This window comes from Ursus maritimus, unplaced genomic scaffold, assembly GCF_017311325.1.
Source record: "Ursus maritimus isolate PB19 unplaced genomic scaffold, ASM1731132v1 scaffold_31, whole genome shotgun sequence".
Taxonomy (NCBI): domain Eukaryota; kingdom Metazoa; phylum Chordata; class Mammalia; order Carnivora; family Ursidae; genus Ursus; species Ursus maritimus.
In genome coordinates this window covers 10,156,387-10,179,371 of record NW_024425675.1, presented here as the reverse complement: position 1 = coordinate 10,179,371, position 22,985 = coordinate 10,156,387, and the positions used below count along the sequence as shown (strand labels likewise).

Here is a 22,985-nt window from a genome sequence, read left to right as displayed (position 1 = left end):
AGGGCACTTCCTTTATTTAATAACCTCAATAACCACGGGAAGGGAAAGCGCGAGTGTGAGATGAAGTTCATTTTCAAAGCTTCCCCCGCCCTCGCCTCTCCTCCCAACCCGGGCTATGTTTTACTCGCCCCTCGAGTGTTCCGCGGGGCGGGGAGAGCCGTTTCCAAGGAAAAAGAAATCCTTGAAGTCACCCAAAATGAGAGAAGAGGGATCGGCGAGAGCTCTAGCGCAGTCGGGTCCATGGGAGTTTCAAATGAGTGAACAAAGAGATACACAGGGGGCGAGGGATAGGGATGCCCCAGCTGGCGGGCTGGTGGGAGCGGAGGGTGCGGGAGTGCGGAGACACCGCGTCCGAGGAAGAGCTCGCACTTCTCCGCCTCCGGAGAGGTTGGCCCAGGCACTCGAGGGGCGAGCACAGCGGGCAGCCCCTGCTAAGGTCAGGGCCGCGGCTTCAGCTCCCTGTGGTGCCAGTGCCAGAGGGTCCCCCGCTTTGGCCCCCGCAAAGCCCCGCAGTCTCGCGCACATTCCCGTGGGATGGCCCCCAGAACAGCCGGGCTACACCTGCTGCACAAGGCGCTGCCGCTGGGAAGTCTTGCGCAGGAGCCTCCGGTAGTCGTAGGGGTTGGCCGCGGAGTCCTTTTCCTCCCGCTCCTGGTTCTCCTCCGCCCAGCACCTGCATCGAGACCAGGGCCCGAGAGTCAGCGGCGCGAGCGCGGCAGCGGCGCCCCGCCCACCCAGAGAGGCGATTCTAGTCCTCACACCTCCCACCAACTGCAGTCGTTTAAGAGCCGCACATTCAAAACAGCTGCATAATTTTCTCAGCAGGTTTTCAATTTTCCCCAAGCAGGCGGGGGAACCTGGTGACTTTGTCTTCGGATGACAGCTAAGCAAGGCGTCAGAAGGGGTAGTTGAGAGAGGTGAGCTTCCCCCGGTTTGCAAGAACTCACAACCAATAAACAAATATTTATTTTAGTACCTTAATTTTTTTTAACACATTTTGGTCAAGCAGGAAAATTCAAAGCGCCTAAATAGACGACCATCGTTTTGCGTTTTAAAACTGCTCAAATGTTTCTCCGAAGCACTCCTCCCAAATTCGATCAACCACGGGTAGCTGTGGGCCCAGTCTGTTCTTTGAAGGAGGCTGTTGGGCCACCTTTCCTGAACCTACCGCAGGGAAAATCTACCAACCTTACCTTTAGATTCTGCGGCTTGCCTGGGGAAGAAAGGTGCTCCCTAATGCAGCTACAAAGATACATTAATTTACGTATGTGCTCCCTACTAAGTATTAGCTGTCAGCACAGCTAAGGGTAAACGTAAGTCCCCACACTCATGGAGTTTGATCTAGTGTGGGAGAGGACCAGACAACCTTAATATGCCAGGTGGTGAGGTGCTATGCAGAAGAGTAAGGCAGGCGAATGAGATAAGGCTGATGGGTGTGTGTGTGTGTGTGTGCGCGCGTGTACAAGCACTTTCAGTGAGGGTGACCAGGAAAGGCCTCTCTGATAAGGTGACATTTAAGAAGAGACCTGAAGGGAAGAGGAGGGGTGAGCCAGGCAGATCTCTTTGGGAAGAGCAGTCATTCCAGGATGATGGGTCAACCAGTGTAAAGGCCCCAAGACTACAGCATGTGTATTGTCTTCATGGAAGAGCAAGGAGGCCATTGTGGCTTGAATGAAGTGAGCAAGGGGGAGAATAGCAAGGATTGAGAGCAGGAGAAATGAAGGGATAATGTGGCAGATAACAGTGCTTTGGGAACATGGCAAGGATTTGAATTTTACTTAGAGCTGGACAGACATTGGAGGGACATGAGTGGAGGAATAGTTCATAAAAGAATCTGGCTGCTAAAGTAAGTAAACTAAGGAGGTCTGTTAGGAGATACTGCAAGAGTCCCAGCCAGGCTGATAGTGGCTTGGATGCGGCTTAAAGAAGAGGAAAGAACTGATAAGGTTTTGGTCATACTTGAAGGCAGAACTGAAAGAGTCTGCTGATACACTGGATGTGGGGTGTAAATGAAAGGAATCAAGAAGGTCTCCAAGGTTTTTGGCTTAAACAACTGGAAGGATGAAGTTGCCATTTAACGAGATGGGGAAGGTTAGAGGAAGAGTATTTTTTGGGGGGAAAGGGGGATAAATATTTTGGTTTTGGTTTTGCAAAGTTTGAGATATTTATTAGATATTCAAGAGGAGATAATGAATAGGCAGTTGGATATATAAATCCTAATCTAGGCTAGAGATTTCAGTTTCAGAATTTTAAGTAGACAGATGATATTTAAGGGCATGAGAGTATGTGTTGATAAACCAAACGACTGGGCACTCCAAGGTTAAAGAGGGCTGTGACATGAGGACGTATCAGCAAAGGAGAATGAGAAAGAGCAGCCAGCGAGGTCAGAAGCAAATCAAGGGAAGTACTGTCCTGGAGGCCAATGAAGAAAATGATAAGACAATATGAGGATTGAGACTAGATCATGGGATATGGCAGAATTGAAGTCATTTGTGACCTTGGTAGGGGCAGTTTCAGTGACATGGTGGGGATGGAATCCTGAGTGCAGTGGCCCATGAGAGAACAGGAAGCAAAAACACTGAGAAGGAAGGATCGCCCTCATGTAACTCTCTTTAGCTAGCAAGAAGAGCAGGAACACGGGGTTTGGAAGGGGGGTTGAGTCAAGGGTGTTTTTTATGATGGGTCCAATTGCATCACGTTCACAGATTGTCGGAAATTATGCAGTAATTTGGACATTCAAGATGTAAAAGAGGGAGGGGATAACTGCAGAACAATGTTCTTGAGCAGGTGGAAGGACCCAGATTCAGTGCACCACAGGAAGGTCTGGCCTTAGCTGGGACGACAGTCATCTGTAGTAAACTGAGGGAAGCATATGGGTAAGTGGTAGATTTGGCAGTGGTGGTGTGTGTCTGTTCTCTATTATTTTCTCAGTAAAATAGGAAAGAAGGTGAAAGCAGGGAGGTTTTGAAGGTTTGACAAGAGGAAGGGGTCTGAAAGAATGGACTGGGAAAGTGGGACAGTGGAATTTGGGGGAAATATAGTATAGCAAAATAACTCGAAGGGCCTGCCTCAGGTGTGTGCTCATATATCTTGAGTGAGATTTGGTTGTTTTCTTCTCTAGTCACATATAGCTCTGTAGGTGCAGGTATGGATTTGGTAGAAAGCCGGGGTTATCCAGCAATGGGGCTTGCCAGTTGACTGTAACTGAGGGAGAAAAGGGCAGGGTCACTGAAGGTATATGCAAAGCAGTGAAAATAATAATGAATGGAGAGGGCTAGAGTTTTGCTTGCAGATGAATGTGCCCCTATTCTGGTCCATTCTGAATAGAGAATTAAAAAAAGAAGACACCATTGGGAAGGTCTTTAGGGCATCTTGAGCTCAGTGGATACTTGATAGGGAAGGTCTGTGGGTAGCATCATCATGGGCATCTACGGGGCAGATGGTCATCGTCTTCTGATTAAGTGACTTGAATTCTCATACCCATTCAGCTCATTTCGTTATGAGAATATGGAGTATCAACCATCTGCCAGGTACAACACACACATTATCTCGAATTCTAAGGACAGCATGGTAAGACCTGAGGTTCTCCTTAGCTTCGATCTGCAGAGGAGGAACCAGACTGGTTCTACTTGATGGAGCAAGTGAGGAACAGAGTGAGGCTTCAAATCCACGTCCACACCACTCAAATCTCATACTTTCCCCATCGTATCCCCTTCGTCTTTTTTCTGCTGATGCTTCCTTCGTGAGTTTCCTATCCCTTAACCAAGGCACTCTTGTTCCATTTTATTTTTTTTTTTCCCTTACCATCCTCCCTGTATCTCCTTGTTATAATTAGCACCTGGCTATGCCTTAAAAACCCCACCTCTCTCAATATTGCTCAAGAGAGAGTCCACCAAGACCCACCTTACGAGATGAAGGGACATCGGTTCTCTTGTCATCTAATGACATTCTCTAATCACTACCTGCAACTGCTTTTACTTAGTTAAAATTCATGAGACACTCAACTTCATCACTGCTGTGGTCCCTGATTCCCAGACCTACTCACACCTTCCTGGGTGACATTAGTAGTTGGGGTGTATGTGTGTGCATATATTAAATATATGATATGTAAAATACTATCAGAATAATATGTTTATGTATAAATATATAAAGTAATATACTTATTTATATGTAGTATATAAGATATATATTTGTCATATAATAAGTTAATGTATATAATAATTATATATATCTTTCTGCAATAATATCTTTCAACATACAGTTTGATGCGAAGTTTCTCTAACTGTCCCCAAATGTCTTATAGAGCTGTTTTTCTGTTTTCTATTTATTTATTTATTTGTTTTAGAGGTAGAATTCAGTGATTCATCACTTGCATACAACAATGAGCGCTCATTACTTCAATTGTTTTCTATTTCAAATACAGGATCCCATCAAGCTTTACTTAGGACATTTGTAGCTTTGTCTCTTTAGTCTTCCTTAGCTTAGAAAACTCCCCTCTTGGAGTTACTTTGTTTAGCTTTCTTCGATCATTTACTTTCACTCTAGAGTCAGCTCCTTGGCGATAAGGACGACACCGTGTGTTGTGTCCACCCCTTCCTCAAGCACCCAGCATAGGGCATTGAATGGGGAGGTAATATAGAGCAGTGGTTCAAGTTGTTGACTCTAAACTCAAAAAAGTCTGTGTTCGCATTCTGCCTCCCTCACTTCTTATCTGGGGGACTTTGCAGTCATTAAACGTTGTAGACTTAGGCTCCTGGTCTATAAAATAGGGCTATAAGAGGAACTGCTTCACAAGATTGCTGTGAGGATAAAATGGGTGAACAGCATAGCGCTCAGCCCAAAGGAAGCCCCAGCCAATGCTAGCTTCTAGCATTCTCATTCTAGTGAATACTAACTACACGTCCACAGACACCGCTGAAACCCCAGGCAGTATTTCAGGGATATAATGCTTTTACAGCAGATGTGTGTCTGTGGTTGGCGGGAGGGGAGAATGAATATACTAGAAAGGAGGCAGTTTGGATTGTTAAAATGGAAGCAGGTAAGTCAGTGGAAAGCAATTTGAGCAGGAAGCTCAATGTGGAACTTGGGGCAAGTCACTTAATCTTTCTGGACACTTGTTATTCTCCTGTGTAGAACCCTGTGACTAGACTAGACTCTATGCTCCACCAATATGTTAAAGTTCTTGATCTCCAGATGGAAGAAACACATCTACTTTTGGAGACAAGGGACAGAAATCAAGTAGATTCTGGAAAAGCAAAGATGAAAAGAGCCACCATCTATGGAACCTCTCCCCCAGGCCACATCTGTTTCACATACGTCGTTTCACTTCATCTGGATGACAACGTGGTGAGGCAGTTATTAATGAAACCTTTTCCAGGTGTGGAAACAAGCTTAGTGAGGTCTGGTAACATGAGTAAGGTCCCTCAACTACCAAGTGGCAGAATCAGGATCCAAATCTAAGACTGACTGACTCTAAAACCTTTTCTCTTAACCACCAGGTCCTCCTGTGTAAGAGATGGTGAGGGTTGTGAGTGCCTGAGGTTGACAGGACGTTCACTTAGGATTTTGGAAGAACAGCTTTCCATTGCCTGTCGTTACTTCCATTTCTTGTATACCATGTTTCCATTTTACAATGTGCCCTCAATTTCAAAACTTCACAAAGACTTTTTTTGGGGGAAGAAATTCCCAAAGTAATAAATAAGCTACAAATGGTTTAAGATACTTAGTGTCAAGCAAAGTTAGTGGCGAACTGAGAAATCAAATCCAAAACACATATTTCAGGGCATCTGGGGGGCTCAGTCGGTTAAGGTCATGATCTCTGGGTCCTGGGATCCAGCCCCGCATGGGGCTCCCTGCTCAGCTCAGCAGGAGTCTGCTTCACTCTCTCTCTCCCTCTGCCCCTCCCCACTGCTCTTTCTCTCTCTCAAATAAATAAAATCTTTAAAAAACCCCACATATTTCTGTATGAATCTTTCTTTTGGATATTATTTTGGTCTGACATCATGGATTCTGAGAAATTACACAGCATAACTGAGAAGCCAATAAGTGTTTAAGATTACATTGGTTAGAACTTAAACACAGATTTTGGATGTATCCAGATAATTCAATTATTGCTTGTAAGTAGCATGACCATATAATTTATCATCCTAAGTGAGGTACTTTTTTTTTTAATTTTTTTTAAAAATTTATTAGACAGAGATAGAGACAGCCAGCAAGAGAGGGAACACAAGCAGGGGGAGTGGGAGAGGAAGAAGCAGGCTCATAGCGGAGGAGTCTGATATGGGGCTCGATCCCATAACGCCGGGATCACGCCCTGAGCCAAAGGCAGACGCTTAACCACTGTGCCACCCAGGCGCCCCAAAGTGAGGTACTTTTTAAACTTTAAAAAAATTTTTTAAAAATATTTATTTGAGAGAGACAGAGAGAGATAGAGTGCGGGCACACACACCAAGTGGGGCGAGGGGCAGAGGGAGAAAATCTTCAGGCAGACTCCCAGCTGAGTGCAAAGCCCGCCAAGGTGGGATGGGGCTGCGTGGGGGACTTGATATCACAACCCATGAGATAATGACCTCAGCCGAAACCAAGAGTCAGATGCTTAACCAACTGAGGCGACCCCAAAGTGAGCTACTTTTAAAAAGAGTGTGCTATTAACAATGACACCAAGAAAACAGGTATAAACTGGGTTGTCTGGGGCGCCTGGGTGGCACAGCGGTTAAGCGTCTGCCTTCGGCTCAGGGCGTGATCCCGGCATTCTGGGATCGAGCCCCACATCAGGCTCCTCCGCTATGAGCCTGCTTCTTCCTCTCCCACTCCCCCTGCTTGTGTTCCCTCTCTTGCTGGCTGTCTTTCTCTGTCAAATAAATAAATAAAATCTTTAAAAAAATTAAAAAATAAATAAAACTGGGTTGTCTGAATACCCTACCTTGAGGTTACTTTTAAACAACACACCAATCTTAAGAGGCAATATTCAGTGACAATATTTTGTTATAGTCCAAACACAATGACAGTGCTTTAGAAATGGAATTGGGAGTAAAACGTGGAAAATGCTGTTCTTTACGAGGTAGTTTATTACCTTTTGTCAGCATTAAAACATCGATGCTGGTGTTCTCCCTGTTGTCTTCCTTCTCTTAAACTAGGCTTATGTTCCTTTGGTCCAGAACGACTGGGCAAAAATTCCTTATAATAGAAATCTTCCAGGTCTAATAATTTTCCCTGACTGTAAACAAACACACAAAAAATCATCGTTTCAATCTACTTTTCTACTCAAACTTACAGGAGACTGGTTTTCTTCTTTTATCTCATATAATTTAGGAGTAACACATACATGTCAATAGAAACAGGAGGAGTCTTGGGATGCATGAAACAGTATATTTAAGTTAAAAAGAAGCACAAAACCCTCATCTCTTCCCTGTAAGAGAGATCAGCTGCTGGAGCAGATTTCCTGGCTTCATCTCATTCATCTTGGCATCAAACTAGTTGCTAGAGAGCCAGGGATTACGAAGTTCCCATCCGGCCAGTCTAGGACAGGGTTCACAACTGAGCCCTGGGCCAGTGTGAGAAAAGCTGCACTTTATGTGCCGACACATAGCATTTTTCCGTTTTCTCAGCCATCGGTGAAGTACACTGGTGCACACAATATTTCATGATCTTACCTCACTGCCTTCATAGGTTAGCCTCTGTCCTCTCCTATGGGTGGTCTTTAGTGGGCTAATGCCTGTGCTAAATTTTAATTCCTGCACATGACATACGCACAGGGGTGCGTCTGTGACCATCTTCATTCTTGGATTTACTCACTGTAGTTCTGGGTTCTTGGGGTGCTCAGGACCTGTAGTGCGATGGGACTTCATAGGAGGTAAACAGGGGGAGGTCTGGAAGACGACCAAGGGTTACTGTGTTTCTGGGGAAAAGTGCTTTGCGAGTTACAGATACCAATTTACAAATGACCTTTCAGAATGCTGCTGATACATCAGTCAAGAGCTCAGTGTCCACTGGTGCTTAATAGAAGAACCCTCGAATGTGGAAATCAGTTAATTGCAATAGTGGTTTAACGTTAAAATAGGAAAAGTACTGGTGTGCTGAAATGTTACAGGCAAAGGGGACTAGTGTGAATCTAGGTTGCCACACCTGCAGGTGACACAAACCTTATTTCCTGACAAATCCATAAACATTATAAGGAGTGAGATTTAGCACGTGTTGAAGAACAGAAAACAAAGGAGTCGGGGGAAAGAAAGTTCATGGACACAAGCATGCTCAAATTGTCCGATCAAAACCATATCAATGGACAAAGAAAAGCAAATTCTGTATTGGGACAATATAATTCATTCATGAACTATTTGAGTTCTTAATGTGTTCCTCGTACTGGGCTAGCTCAATATAGTTCCAATAGGCAAGATGATCTTCTAAATTACATATAAAGCATATATTTACAATATAAATAAATGTATTGAGAGAATGCTACTCTCCAAATCTATCCACATAAAACAGGTGATTTTTTTTTAAAAGGTGATTTTCAGTCATAATTTGACCATTTGGAATTATATTTTGGTTTGATAAGATGACACTGAAATCTAGAAATAATAATTTACCTATCTTTTCTTGGTCTTCGTTTTTCTTCTTGGATTGACTTCTAAAGGGAACAGAAAAAAATTAAAAATCAATATAATATTATGATTAAAATAATGCAATTGATTAAAAGAAAATAATTGATATATTTACTATAATCTTAATATATAAATACACTTGTTCCTATAAAGCCAACTTAGAAATAAGCAAGTGGACACAATGTTTTAAAAATCTAATGAAATATAATTCACTCAAAATTTGCTAATTATGAATTTGTGATTATTTTTCTACCAGGCCTGGACTATAATTACTCTTTGCATTCCATACCAAAAAAAAAGAGTTTACCACATAGTGACCAGTATATACAAGATTACCTAAGGTCCATCTACCTACAAATGAGAAAACATATGTCAGAATTCCCGGAAAACCCGTCTCTCTATCACACACGCAGCTGTGAGTTAGGCAGGTTGATTAGGCTCCTATGATGTCTTGCTTATATGTCATCTTTGTCTGCTGGCAAAGCAGATGGGTGGACAGTGAAGGCAGGTGTAACAGTCCCCAAAAGAAAGGAAGTGTGACTTCACGAACCTACAGGAGCCCATTTATGGCACAAAAGTAACAGCATAGATGATACATGTGTTCATTTGCAAAATCTTTTCCCAGTTGAGAACTTGATATATCAAGGCACAAATCAGAATTTTTAAGTCTGGATTTAATTAGATATATTTTATTTTATTTTAAGGTTTTATTTATTTATTTGGCAGAGAGAGAGCCAGCGAGAGAGGGAACACAAGCAGGGGGAGTGGGAAAGGAAGAAGCAGGCTTCCCTTGGAGGAGCCTGACGCGGGACTCGATCCCAAAACTCTGGGATCACGCCCTGAGCCAAAGGCAGACGCTTAACGACTGAGCCACCCAGGCGCCCATAATTAGATACATTTTAATCAATTCTTCAACCTGAACACTAATGAAATGGTACTTCATTTTACCTTACATACAAAGCAATATCATCTTTTGTATTGTAACACTAGTGATGTGTTTCCCTATGTGTGCAGGTGCAAGGTATTTGAACTCGCCTATTTTCATGTTGCAAGAGCCTATCTTTTAGGCCGAGAGAACAAATAGCACACTCCCCTTGAACAAGCTAAAGATACTGTAATCGTGGGAACTCTAATGCAGAGATCAAGTTGCACCAAGTGCAACTTGGTGCAAAACAATATAAGTGGCAACTAATAATGGTTTGTAAATATTGAAGGTTGTCCCCAGCATTTTGTGGCATACCAAATCATTTTTTCTCATGATTTATCATTTGTAATACACTAAGCTGTCGGACAAGTCAAATAGTTCAAAGTTTCATCGCTTCTTATCGGTTGGTATTTTAGTGGGTGGAGGAGGTAGAAGGGAATGCTTAAATTGTCAGGTCTGGGAGTGGACCATTCAAGAAGTAACCATGTAAGGGGCAGGACACCATCCTATTACATTCTTGATCAGATGCCCTGGGCCAGGAGGTGCTCACAAATAATTAATTGTATTGCCACCATAGGTAGCCTGGCCCCTAGCAGTCTAGTGAATGATCCCTGCACCCAGGTGGTGTTTGTTGTGGTTGTTGTTGCTTTAATATGACAAGGTCCTGCCTCCTTGATCCATTATCTGAAAAAATGTCTCTTGTTCTTGGTAACCATTTTCGATAATCCACAGTTGTGCTTAAATGATGGCATTAGGAGTGACAGAGATCCCCTTTACACCACCACGAATCAGATCAGCTTCTGCCCTTGAATTCTGAAGCTGGTGACGACCTTTGTGTTCGGGTCAGCATTTTCCTCTGGGAGGCAGTGTATGTAATTTGGTTCTCAGTTACAGGAATTCTTGGAAGAGGGAATACTGTCCAGGCTTACGCTTATTTCACTCTTGCCCGTGCTAGAATATTCTAGTGAAATATCACTTGATAATATATTTTCCCAAAAATTATTTAAGGTGGTTTATCATGGAAGCAATTACACAAGCAAGGTAATAAAGTAGAAGTTGTAAATAATGAACAAAGAGGGCGAAAGTGTTAGGATGGAGCTTTATGTTTGTCCCTCAGTGTCCTGGCAGCTGGGGCCAAAAGGGAAGCACGAAACTGCATTCTTCATCATGAAGATGGAAGCACATCATCCCTCAAGGGAGAGGATTTAATACTAATTTTATCACCTGGGGCTTTATATTAGTGACTTATTTAAAACAAACAATGTTTCCAGTGATAGTTCTGAAATGACAAATCACTAACTTGAAATCTTAAAAGAAAGAAGGAAATGTCCAGTGGCAGTTTCTTGTAGAGCTAGAGTAAAGAAGAGAGCTAGAAGGAGAGAAAGATGGCGTAAGGAGGAGATGTTCTGGGGCAGGTATTTCTTTTGTTTTTGTTATTTATTTATTTTTATTATATTATGTTAGTCACCATACAGTACATCCCTAGTTTTCGATGTAAAGTTCCATGATTCATTACTTGCATATAACACCCAGTGCACCATGCAATACGTGCCCTCCTTACTACCCATCATCAGCCTATCCCAATCCCCCACTCCCCTCCCCTCTGAAGTCCTCAGTTTGTTTCCCAGAGTCCATAGTCTCTCATGGCAGGTTTTTTTTTTTTTTAAAGATTTTATTTATTCATTTGACACAGAGAGAGACAACCAGCGAGAGAGGGAACACAGGCAGGAGGAGTGGGAGAGGAAGAAGCAGGCTCGCGGCAGAGGAGCCTGATGTGGGGCTCGATCCCAGGACCCCGGGATCACGCCCTGAGCTAAAGGCAGACGCTTAACGACTGAGCCACCCAGGGGCCCCCCCCCATGGCAGGTATTTCTTGAGGAGGCCTTTGGAAGAGGGAGGTCTTTGCCCAGAGGACTCTCAAAAATCTGTTCCTCAGCCAGCTACACTACAACCCCTCCCCAGAACTTTAAAATTCACATCTGTTACATTATGGGGGACACAATCTTACATTCCTTTTGAAAATGTGTTAACACTTCATTAGAGGGCTTCACAAGGTGAAGGAGGCAGCCAAAACATAGAAGAAGAAGAAGAAAACACATCCCAGTGGCCAAACTACCTACTCCTTCTACCTGCCTACTAGTTTAAGGAAGGTACTGGAAGGTCCTTTGAAGTGACTGTGTTTAGTTACTCGGTTTTGGAGGAAACTGTGGACCCATCACTTTTGCTGATGGCTGCACAGCTGAGTACCCGAGTGGCCACCGCACGCCGAAACAACAGGGTGTGTGTGCCCAGCTCACGTCCTCCTTAGGCTCCTTACACACACTTCTTAGGCTCAGCTCACTCTGATTTTGGACACAAAAATAGCAGTGTCTCAGGGGTGCCTGGGTGGCTCAGTCAGTTAAGCATCAACTCTTATTTTTTTTTTTTTTAAAGATTTTATTTATTTATTTGACAGAGACAGAGACAGGCAGCGAGAGAGGGAACACAAGCAGGGGGAGTGGGAGAGGAAGAAGCAGGCTCATAGCGGAGGAGCCTGATGTGGGGCTCGATCCCATAATGCGGGATCACGCCCTGAGCCGAAGGCAGACGCTTAACCGCTGTGCCACCCAGGTGCCCCAAGCATCAACTCTTGATTTTGGCTCGGGTCATGATCTCAGGGTCCAGATATCGAGCTCTGCGTGGGGCTCCCCAGTCACAGGGAGTTTGTCTCTCTCTCTACCCCTCTCCTCCTCTCCCTGCTCACGCACTCTCTCTAAAATCACTCACTCACTCAATCTTTAACAAAATAGCAACATTTCCTAGATGTGAGAGATTAAGAGCATCACATCATAGGAGAGAGCTGGTATTGATTTCAGGGGGTCAGACTGACCACGGAAAGAAGGGATATCCAAGGAGAAACAAGAACTACGGGAACAGGTAAAGCAACTGGGTGCAGAGCTGCTTGTGTGGGGAGGGGCGGGGCATCACCCCCAGGGCTCAGCAGCCCGGGAGGGAGCACTGCAGGGCAGGAGAGGGGCTGTAACAGCCAGTGAGTCCCCGCCTTCACAGAGCGTGTGGTCTGCAGGGGAGAGGCAGACAGGAGAGAAGAACACGTATATCCATATGTGCTCTGAAGAACATGAAGCCGGGCCGGGCAAATACAGGGAGATGGTGCGCTACCTCGTCAACCTCAATAAATACAACCGCTTTCCTCAGTAGCCTCGGGTCATCAAGAAAAGGTTTACAGCGTGTGGTACATTTTAGAAAGCGTTTCATGAAACAATTGTTGGAGAGGATGTGGAGAAAGGGGATCCCTCCTACATTGTTGGTGGGAATGCAAGTTGGTACAGCCACTCTGGAAAACAGTGTGGAGGTCCCTTAAAAAGTTAAAAATTGAACTACCCTATGATCCAGCCATTGCACTACTGGGTGTTTACCCCAAAGATACAGACGTAGTGAAGAGAAGGGCCATATGCACCCCAATGTTCATAGCAGCAATGTCCACAACAGCTAAATCATGGAAGGAGCCGAGATGCCCTGCAACAGATGACTGGATTAAGAAGTTGTGGTCCATATATACAATGGAATATTACTCAGCAATCAGAAAGAATGAGTTCTCAACATTTGCTACAACATGGACGGCACTGGAGGAGATAATGCTTAGTGAAATAAGTCAAACAGAGAAAGACAACTATCATATGATTTCTCTCATCTATGGAACATAAGAACTAGAATGATCAGTAGGGGAAGAAAGGGATAAAGAAAGGGGGAGTAAACAGAAGGGGGAATGAAACATGAGAGACTATGGACTATGAGAAACAAACTGAGGGCCTCAGAGGGGAGGGGGTCGGGGAATGGGATAGACCGGTGATGGGTAGTAAGGAGGGCACATATTGCATGGTGCACTGGGTGTTATACACAACTAATGAATCATCGAGCCTTACATCGAAAACCGGGGATGTACTGTATGGTGACTAACATAATATAATAAAAAATCATTATTAAAAAAAAAAAAAAAAAGAAAGCGTTTCATGAAAACCATTTAAAATTACAGAAAGTGGCTTTTTTGGTGTTTTTTTTTTTTTTTGAACCACAGATCTTTTACTACGTGTGAATCATGAATTCATGTTCCTCTTTCAATTCCAATGCTTTACCAGAAGTTGACTATAATGCATAAATCTTCACTTGTTGTATACCTCGTTACCTGTAGCAACATTCCTTATGTCCGTGGGTATCGCTATGTGGTTTGGTTGTTTCTTATATGAGGAGGGGGTGAGGCATGGCAGTTTTGGGGGGTTTCTAGTGCTATAACCATTGCTTTCTTTTTCAGGAACTGTATCCAAATCTTTGCTTCATTTTGCTCAACAGAAATGAGGTGCCTGGTTTTTGTTTTAGTCTTCTCTTTTTCTGGATGCTGTTGGTCACGCCACAGACAATAAAGAATACAACTCTTCCAAAGTCTTGAGATTCACAGATGCACAATCACTTCCTACATCCCATTCCATCCTCTGGAAGAAGTGGACCATGGCACTTTCCATCAGTAAGCCATGCAAGCTGGCCAAAAGGGGGGCTTTCCATTGATATTCAGGGTCACTCTAATTGCCTGAAAATTTGATGTAAGGACAAATACTTTAATGAGTCTGAGGCACAGGAGGGTGTTGTCATGTTCCCAAATGACAGCTGGAATCAGCAAGAGTTTTCCATACCTAGATAATAATAATGCTTTCAGTGGCAAAATGAAGTTGAGGGTTTTTTTTTTTTCCTGCTGTTGTCAGTCATTCTACCCACAGGAAAGTAAAAATGCCAATAAAGAAGGCAGTTTGTTCTAGAGAAGTAATTGCAAACATTCTGGAGACATCCCACTCCTTGGTATATCTGATGAAGTTGTCAGGATCATGTTCTGGTTTGAACCTTGAAGCCGCCGCCACCTTAGGAATGCTTCACAAAGCAAACAAAATGTGCAGAGTTTTCCCTGCATGTTTATTTTAGTACTGAAAAGAAGATGCCTGTAAGGCCTGGGCTTTGCATAAAATAGCATTAATCAAGATGGTAACAGAATTGTACTGGATACATCTGTCTACAGGTTTTATGGCAGGATTTGCAGATGGTTATCGTCTCGGTACAGGTCCTCAGCCTCCTGGTTGCGTTCGACGCACCTGTACTGGTAGGAGGTCGAGACAGCGCAGGAGTGGCTGCCACTACCTCCGTCTCCCCCTTGCCCGGCCGAACCCCACTCCGCCTACTGGTGCCCACTTCTGTGCAACAACAGCCAAGCTCAAATTCCAGAAAGTGTTTTCCTGATGAAAGGACATGGGTCCCTTCAGAGCTCTAGATTCCACTACGCGTCATGCCCCAAATTTGGGTAAGGGCCAGATGAATAAGAACACATGGTATGTTGTCACTTATACGAATATTCCGGGTTTCTGTGCTTTGTTTTTCACCAAAGCCACAGATTTCAAGACTTAGGGTTATAAAAAGGATTCCGGTCATTAACAGTTTAAGAGTATTAAACCCTTTCCATTCCTTTAAAAAAGAACAGTATGAAGGCAAAGTCAACGTCTTGAGGGCAGGGACTCATTTGTGAGGGTCAGGATCTGCCACACGATTCCCGCTGAGAGGACGGTTGTCAGTAACAGACACTGCGCCTTATTTCAAGCTCTTATAAATTCTCATATCCAGAGTGGCACCTGTTGCTGAAGCCCTCACGGTCAATGGTCATTTCAGCTGCAGTTAATAAAGGTCACTGAGCATCATTTACCACTTATATTCAGGGTTAATAGGGAACGTCTGGTAATTTCTAATCTTGTTCTCTGCTCTTCTTTCTATTTAACTACATAAACAAATGTCAGGCTAGGTGCTTCCTTTTGGGGTGGGCAGTGTAGAAAAAAGTCTGTTATCAAGATTTTTATAAATAGTCAAATGGAGCTATCTGGAATTTTTGCTTCCTTGATTTACTTCTAGTTGTATTTCGCTCACATTTCACTGGGCTTCTTTGTACCACAAATATTTATTGCACACCGTCAGGCTAAATGCACCAGGGAAACACCCTGGCCCCATGGAAACCACCTCGGTCACTCTTTGGCGGAATACAGCATGGTGACATGGACGTTGGACTGCATAGGGAGGATACAGGAAGAGCCCCTTTGGGATTTGGGAATATCAGGAAGGCTTCCTGAAGAAAAAGACATCGAGGCGGGGGTTAATTTGTCCCCACAAGATGAGAATAGAAAAAGGAAGTGGGTTCTGGGCTGAGGACAGAACAGGTCAAGGGACAAATGCTTACAGACAACGTGAAGACCAGGTACAGGCTAATGAGAGGGAATGGCTGGAGAGGAGAGTAAAAAGGGGTGAATGAATGTCAGGATCTGAGGTTGGAAAGGTAAGCAAGGCCCTGATGTTGACCAGCCCTTCTATCATAGGACACTAGGAGGTAATGACAAGGTTTTCCATCAGAGGGGTAGTGCAACCAGATGTTAATTTTAGAAACACAACTCTAGCTACAGTGTGAAAGCTGTGTTAATGAGAAGGGGAGCAAAACAAGAGAACAGTAAGAGGGGGGGATAGATGGAGAAATATCAGGTGGAAATGCTGGCCTGGTGGAGGCTGTGGGCACATGATGTGGAGAGAAACAGAAATTTAGGAGATATTTAAGAGGTAGGTTTCTGGATATGGAAGATGAGAAAGGGGGAGGAGTCAGAATAATATTCTGATTACTGGTTTGTAAAAAGAGTTGGTTATTCATTCACAAGGACCATGTGTCAGCATTTCTATTTATATGACATGTTCAGAACAGGCAAACAGAAAATAGATGAGTGGTGGCCTAGGGTTGGAGGGAGGAGATGGGGAATGACTGTTAATGGGCACGGAGTTTCTTTCTGGGGTGATGAAAATGTTCTAAAATTGATTATGGTGATGGTTGTACAACTCCAAATATAATGAAAACCATTTAGTTGTATATTTTATGTGGGTGAATTGTATGGTATGTGACATATCTCAATAAAGCTGTGTGTGTGTGTGTGTGCGTGTGTGTGTGTGTGTGTGTATGCCTACGTGCATCAATGTACAGTATGTAAAACAAACAGCCAGTTTGAGATCTGAGTGTGGAGCTTGAGAGAGATCTAGCCAGAGGTAAAGATTCGGGAATCGGTAGTAACTGAGGTCATGAGATTGTCCAAAGGTAATGAGAGGAGAAGAGAACCTAAGATTGAACACTAGGCAAGACCAAGGTGGAGAAGAGACTTCCAAAGACACTGGAGAGAAACCCACACAGAGAAGGGAGGACTAGGAGACTGAGTTGGAAGTCAAATGGCAGCTCCATTTTGTGCCCAGAAGCTGGAAAAAATTCCAACAGATGGGCAGCACTCTCTGGGTGTGGAGGATCCTTGCTCTCTCCCTGTGGCGGTGGGAGTGGAAGAGGGGATAAGCATTGCAGAGGGAAGGACCAGCAGGTGCAAAGGACTAAGAAATGTGAGAGAAGGGCACTGGCTGGCAGGGTTTCAAGCAGTTAGCCATGGCTAGTGGACATAGGGGCCTGGAGAGGGGGCTGAAGTGTAATCCCGGGGCCAATGAAGAGGGCTTCTGTAGCATCTGGACTTCATGATAAAGGAACTGCTGAGCTCTCAGAGGGATCATCGAGGGAGGAACACACTCAAAAGATGGTCTAGAGAAACATTCTGGTAGGGGCTGGAGATGCCACGATTGGAAGCTTGGAATATTCTAGGTGGGGAATGATGATGGTCTGAAGTAGAGTGTTGCCCGTGGGATAGAGGCAGGGCATGAATGGGAGTGAGCCTTGGCCAGGAAAGACCATGGTTTAGGCGACAGATTGGATGTCAGGAATGAGAGAGAAGGCAAGATCCAGGATGACTCCCATGTTCTTGGTCCAGGTCACCAGTGGTAGATGGTGGCATTCATGGAGAGCAGGAACAGGAGAGGAAGGGCAGCCTGGCGGGTTGCACAAGGAGAGTAAGCAGGAGCTGTGCAGTCAGAAGACCTGACTGCAGCTAATGACCCCGGCAGCTCTGGAGTGCCTATCTGGGTCTGAGTCCTGACCAGTGAGAGGAGGACACCACCTTAAGGGCTATTCACAGGATTAAATGTCACAGTGTATATGAATACCCCTCCCTCTGCGCCTGGAATTTAAAAGGTGCTCAAGTAAATGTCTCCTTCTTCCTCTTTCCCTTTCTTCTTTTCCTTAAACTCACCCTTTGACCTGAGGTCCCTCTCTGGAGAGCTCCTCTTATGATGTACTTGTCTTTCTGGGTTGGTATTTGCATCTCAGCTCAATGAATGGACCAGCCGAGAAGACTGCTGGAGGACAGGGAGTTTACAGGACTGTGGGAGAAGCTTGGACCAGAAGGAAGAGGGGCGTTAGTGGGTGCTATGGCTCCCATCTGATAGTAAGAGTGAGCCACTTACATGTAGCAGATAATAGTATGTGGAGTCCTCAGGGTTATTTAATGTTTTGGGTTTCCGGGGCCGTCTTGGGGGTCTCAATATTTTTGGCTCTTCTTCTTTAGAGATACCTACAAGAAAGGTGATCATAAACAAGTATTCAATTACAAAGACTATTATCAAGCAATGTCTTCCTTTTGGGGTAAATAAGAAATTATAGACATATAACTGGGGCTCAAGCTGGGAGAAAGAGGAAAGACTTTTGTTCCCAACCAACCCTTATATTTCTCACCACACATTCCTTCTGATTGTCTGGTGTTCTGAGGCTTTGAGAGGTAAGGGAAAGGAAAGAAGGGGAAGAAAAGAAATGCATAGTTTGGTAATGTGAAACAGCATATAGAAGTTCAGAAGATGATGGGGAGAGGAGTCGAAGCTACCAGAAAATCCTTAAAAAGGGGTATCATGTCAAACATTTAAAGAAGAGTTAATACCTATTCTTCTCAAACTATTCCAAAACATAGGAACTTCCTTCCTTCCTTCCAACAAAAGGAGGGAAAACTCCCAAATTCTTTCTATGAGGCCAGCATTACCCTGATAGCAAAACCAGATAAAGACATCACAAGTAAAAAGAACTACAGGCCACTATCTCTGATGAACATAGATGCAAAAATAGTCAACAAAATACCAGCAAACCGAATCCAACAATACATTGAAAAAATATCATTCACCATGATCAACCCAGGGATTTATTCCTGGGGTTGCAAGGGTGGTTCATCATTCACAAATCAATCAACATGATACATCACATTAATAAAAGGAAGATAAGAACCATATGACCATTTCAACAGATACAGAAAGAACGTTTGACAAAGTACATATGTATTCATGATAAAAACCCTCAACAAAGTAGGTTTACAGGGAACATACCTCAACATAATAAAGGCCATTTATGAAAAACCCACAGTTAATGTCATCCTTAATGGGGAAAAACTGAGAGCTTTTCCTCTAAGGTCAGGAACATGACAGAGATGTCCACTCTCACCACTTTCATTCAGCATAGTTCTGAAAGTCCTAGCCACAGCAATCAGACAAGAAAAAGAAATAAAAGGCATCCAAATTGGCAAGGAAGAAGTAAAACTTTCACTCTTTGCAGGTGACATGATAATCTATACAGAAAAATACTAAAAACTTGCTGGAACTGATAATTCAATAAATTCAATAAAGTCTCAGGATACAAAATCAATGTACAGAAATCCATCTAAGCCCTGCACAGTCTCTACTTCAAGGACCATCTCTTATGTTGTGCCCAAATAAGAGCACTGCTCATTTGCAGGCTTGACTCCCTTCTAAATGTAGAACCTCAAACTATTAGAATCCTCAGACCTGACTTCAAAAACCTTCACAAAGAAAGCATAAAGTTTGTCATCTTTTTCTGCTCTTTTTTGTCAATGTAGCCAAGTTCTCAAAGCTGTAGCAACATCATTAGAGCTTCTGACACTCTGCATACTTGGTCGTTAGTGCTCGTCCCATGTGGCTTTACATTTACAGAGCTAATGGGCCTCTTGTGAAGTATTTCTGTCTGTTTGTCATGATTCTTGACCACTGCATCCCTGATTGCATTTGTGCAGAAATGTCTGTTCAATGGATACATCAGGATCAGGGTGGGAGTAGGGTATGCACGCTTATTGGAGAACGACTTACACTCAACTTATATCTGAGCATCCATTTGTTGGCTGGACTTTAAAGGCAGGACTAGATCATGATTTTGTATAATAAAGGGGAAGGAATGGTTCCTAATCTAGATGTAGAAGTACACAGAGAAACTGAAGTTCTCCAAACCATACTAACCACATCAAGTCAAATAGAATCAAATCAGTGAATATTTCTACTATGTGTAAACAACCATGACTGGTAGTGCAAACCAGTTTCAACCAGGATAGGGACTCGAAGATGTCTCTCTTTCTAGTCTCGTGCCCAGTCCACAAGGTGATCACAAAGGCATTCATATTCTCACATAATTTAGCTCATTCAGTTCAAAATCTATGGGATGCTGCTGGATGACAAAGATAGATCAGCTAGCTGGGAGTACTTTATAGAGGTGTAATGCATGGAACAAACAGAGAACCACAACAATCATACATTCTTTTTTGAATAAGACAAAAGAAAATGAGATCTTAGTTAAGGAGACCCTGTTAATAGATTAGTGATAGAGTGAAAGCAATTTTCCAACCAATCTCTGGAGATTAGTCTTCTGTTCTCTGTCTCCGTTCCTCTCCACAGGAACAGGCAGAGGAGTGGAGGGGATCGAAGCATCTGAGCCCTGTCGGATCCTGTCCTAGATGGTCACAAGCACAAGGCAAAACGGTAAAAGCTGGATTCTTGCCACCACCGCAAATAGTGTTTTTTCAGGTTTTTCTTTCTCCTTGCTCGTCGGCTCTTTCAGTGCTGATTATTAAACAGCTTCTATGGCTCTTGCAAAGTCTTATCATTTTAAAATGTATTGGTTGTAGCCACTTATATTATTCATTTGAATCTGAACTGCAAGAAATGTATAGTATGAAGTTATTACATTTTTAGGAGCATTAAACTGCCCTGTGACTAAATTTTAACGTGACTTTACCATTAAAGTCTGAATTAAAATATCAGAGTATTACTATTGTAACAGAAATTAATTAAGCGGAAGGTGGCGAAGAATCTGAATCAAGGCCCGGAGAGTGGAAAACAAAACCAATTCTGACAATAAAGAGAGTCCTGCTCTTGTCTCCATGGTCTCATCAAATATTCCCGCATTCAATCTCATTTCTATTACCCAAACTATTGAAACTGCCTTCTAGAAAGTCAAGGGTAACCACTTTATTGACAAATACAAAGACCCTTTATCTGTCCTTCAATGGCTGACTTCATCATTTAACATTATTGACCACCCTTGATCTTCATGACTGAGGGTGAGATTTCTGAGGGGCGATCCCTTATCTTATTTATCTTTGTATTCCTGGCACTTAAGGACATGCTTGACATATAGTCAGTGCTTAATAAAATGTAGCTGGATGAGTAAAATAATCCCTTTGCCTCCTGGACTGAATCACGCCCCTCTCCGTTCCTTGCATTTCCCACCGTGTACTCTATACCGATAGCTTCCTGATACCCAACTCAGGCTGGACGTTCTCACCCCGCCAGAGCTCCTGCCCCAATTTCCTATGCCCTATTGAGTACTTCGTCTCAAACTCTGAGGCTCAAATGAACTGGTGGTCACTTTTTTTCTCCACGTAGGATTCTGTATATCACAAGCTTCATGGCATGGCCCTATTATTTCTGCCCCCACCCCAGGCTCAAAATATTGATATCACCTTTGCCTTATCCCTCTTGCTCATTTCCAACAGACAACCATCACCTCCTGTCAATTTTTGGTTACACACTTTGAAATGTCTAATATTCACTCACCATTTCTTCCTGTCTACCATTGCCACCACTCTGGGCTAAACTGCTCATTTAATAATTAGAGCAGAGCCTTAATCTGCTCTTCATGCTTCACCTCACAAATGAAAACCAGCTTTTTTTCCCCTTAAATATCATTTCAATTATGAAGTTTCACTTTTCAAAAATTTATGATGCTTTTTTTTCTTCTTTGATTAAGCCTAAACTTCTCCAAAATCCAGATTACTTATAATCTCAGCAGTTCCAATTTTATCACCCACTACCCCCCAAAATGAACTATCTTCTCTGGTCAGTCTGCTTACCTCACTGGAACCCTGACACACCATGTTTATAGCCATCACTTCGCTTATTCTCATTTTCTCATAGAAAAGCTTTTTACAGCCTCACTGAAATCTTAAGCATGCCTCCTTGCCTGTCTCCAGTGCCAGCTTTTCCACGAAGCTCTCACTGACTGTCCAGCGATCCCCCTCTCAGGGACACCAACAGTACTTACAGGCTGTACAGATCATTTGAAATGAGTGGTGTCCCCTCAAAATTCACATGTTGAAGACCTAACCCCCAGTACCTCAGAACATGACTGGAGAAAAGGTCTTTAAAATGAGGTGACAAGGATGCGTCCCAATCCAATATGACTGGTATCCTTGTAAGAAGAGGAGACTAGGACACAGACTCACACAGAAGGAAGACCATGTAAAGACACAGGGAGAAGATGGCCATCTACAAGCCAAGGAGAGCGGCCTCAGAAGAAACCCACCTTGCCAACAGCTTGACCTTAGATTTCTAGTCTCCAGGACTATGAGGAAATAAATTTCTGTTGTTTAAGCTACCATCTGTGGAACTTTGTTATGCAGCCCTAGCCAAACATATAAAATCTTACTATTTTTACCTGTGATTTTTTTTTATAGCAGAGCCATAGGTTTTTGAGTGGTAGAGATAATGACTTAGGTTTTGATGTCCTCCTGCCTTTTCACGGTTGTTCTGCATGTGATAGGTGTTTGGAGAGGCTAAGTGGTTAGATGGATTCCATTTTAGCTCAGAGACACAGTGGTAAGTGAGTTTTGTTAACTGGATCACCATTGTCACTGTTTATAGGAAACTAAATTCCTGATGCTTTCAAGATAAGTGTAACTAGAAGAACCAACAAAACTCTTGAAAGAGAACCCAGAGGACTTCAGGAACAATCTAGGGTACAAATGTCTTAACCCAAATCCAGAAGTCATAAAAAAGTAGACATATTTGGCTATTAAAAATAGATAAAGACCTTAATATGACAACAAAGTCAGAAGACACATGATATATTTGAAAAACTATATTTACAATACGGATGACAAGTCAAAGGATGGTATTTGTAATACATAAAAGTGTTAGCAAATGACGATAAAAATACAGACAAGCAGAAAAAAGGGCAAAAGATTTAAATAGGAAGTTCAAGATGAGCAAATCCAAAATGCCGATAAGCACAGGAAGGCACCCGAACTGGCTAGCAGGCAAGGAAATATAGGTTAAAATAATGACAAAATATCATTTTACTTTAGGCACATTAGCAAAGACTAAGAAGAAGGATAACAGTACTGAGCAGGATGTCAAAAAAAAAAAAAGCATGTTCTCACAAATTGTTGAAGGAAATGTCGATTTTTAGGGCTTTTGGGAAA

At 43.1% G+C, this 22,985-nt stretch overlaps 1 protein-coding gene and 1 pseudogene across 1 annotated transcript in view; both read right to left on the bottom strand.

The window, feature by feature from the left end:
* Positions 1 to 544: 544 nt before the first annotated feature.
* Positions 545 to 22,985, bottom strand: part of MYO3A (myosin IIIA) — a 215,172-nt gene continuing 192,731 nt past the window's right edge. Inside the window, exons 30-33 of the mRNA XM_040645303.1 lie at positions 17,923 to 18,029; positions 8,586 to 8,626; positions 7,073 to 7,216; positions 545 to 673 (exon numbers count right to left, since the gene is read on the bottom strand). Of these exons, the coding sequence (XP_040501237.1) occupies positions 556 to 673; positions 7,073 to 7,216; positions 8,586 to 8,626; positions 17,923 to 18,029 (410 nt within the window). The 3' untranslated portion in view covers positions 545 to 555. The remainder of the gene's footprint in view (positions 674 to 7,072; positions 7,217 to 8,585; positions 8,627 to 17,922; positions 18,030 to 22,985) is intronic.
* Positions 13,926 to 14,853, bottom strand: LOC121106330 (annotated as a pseudogene).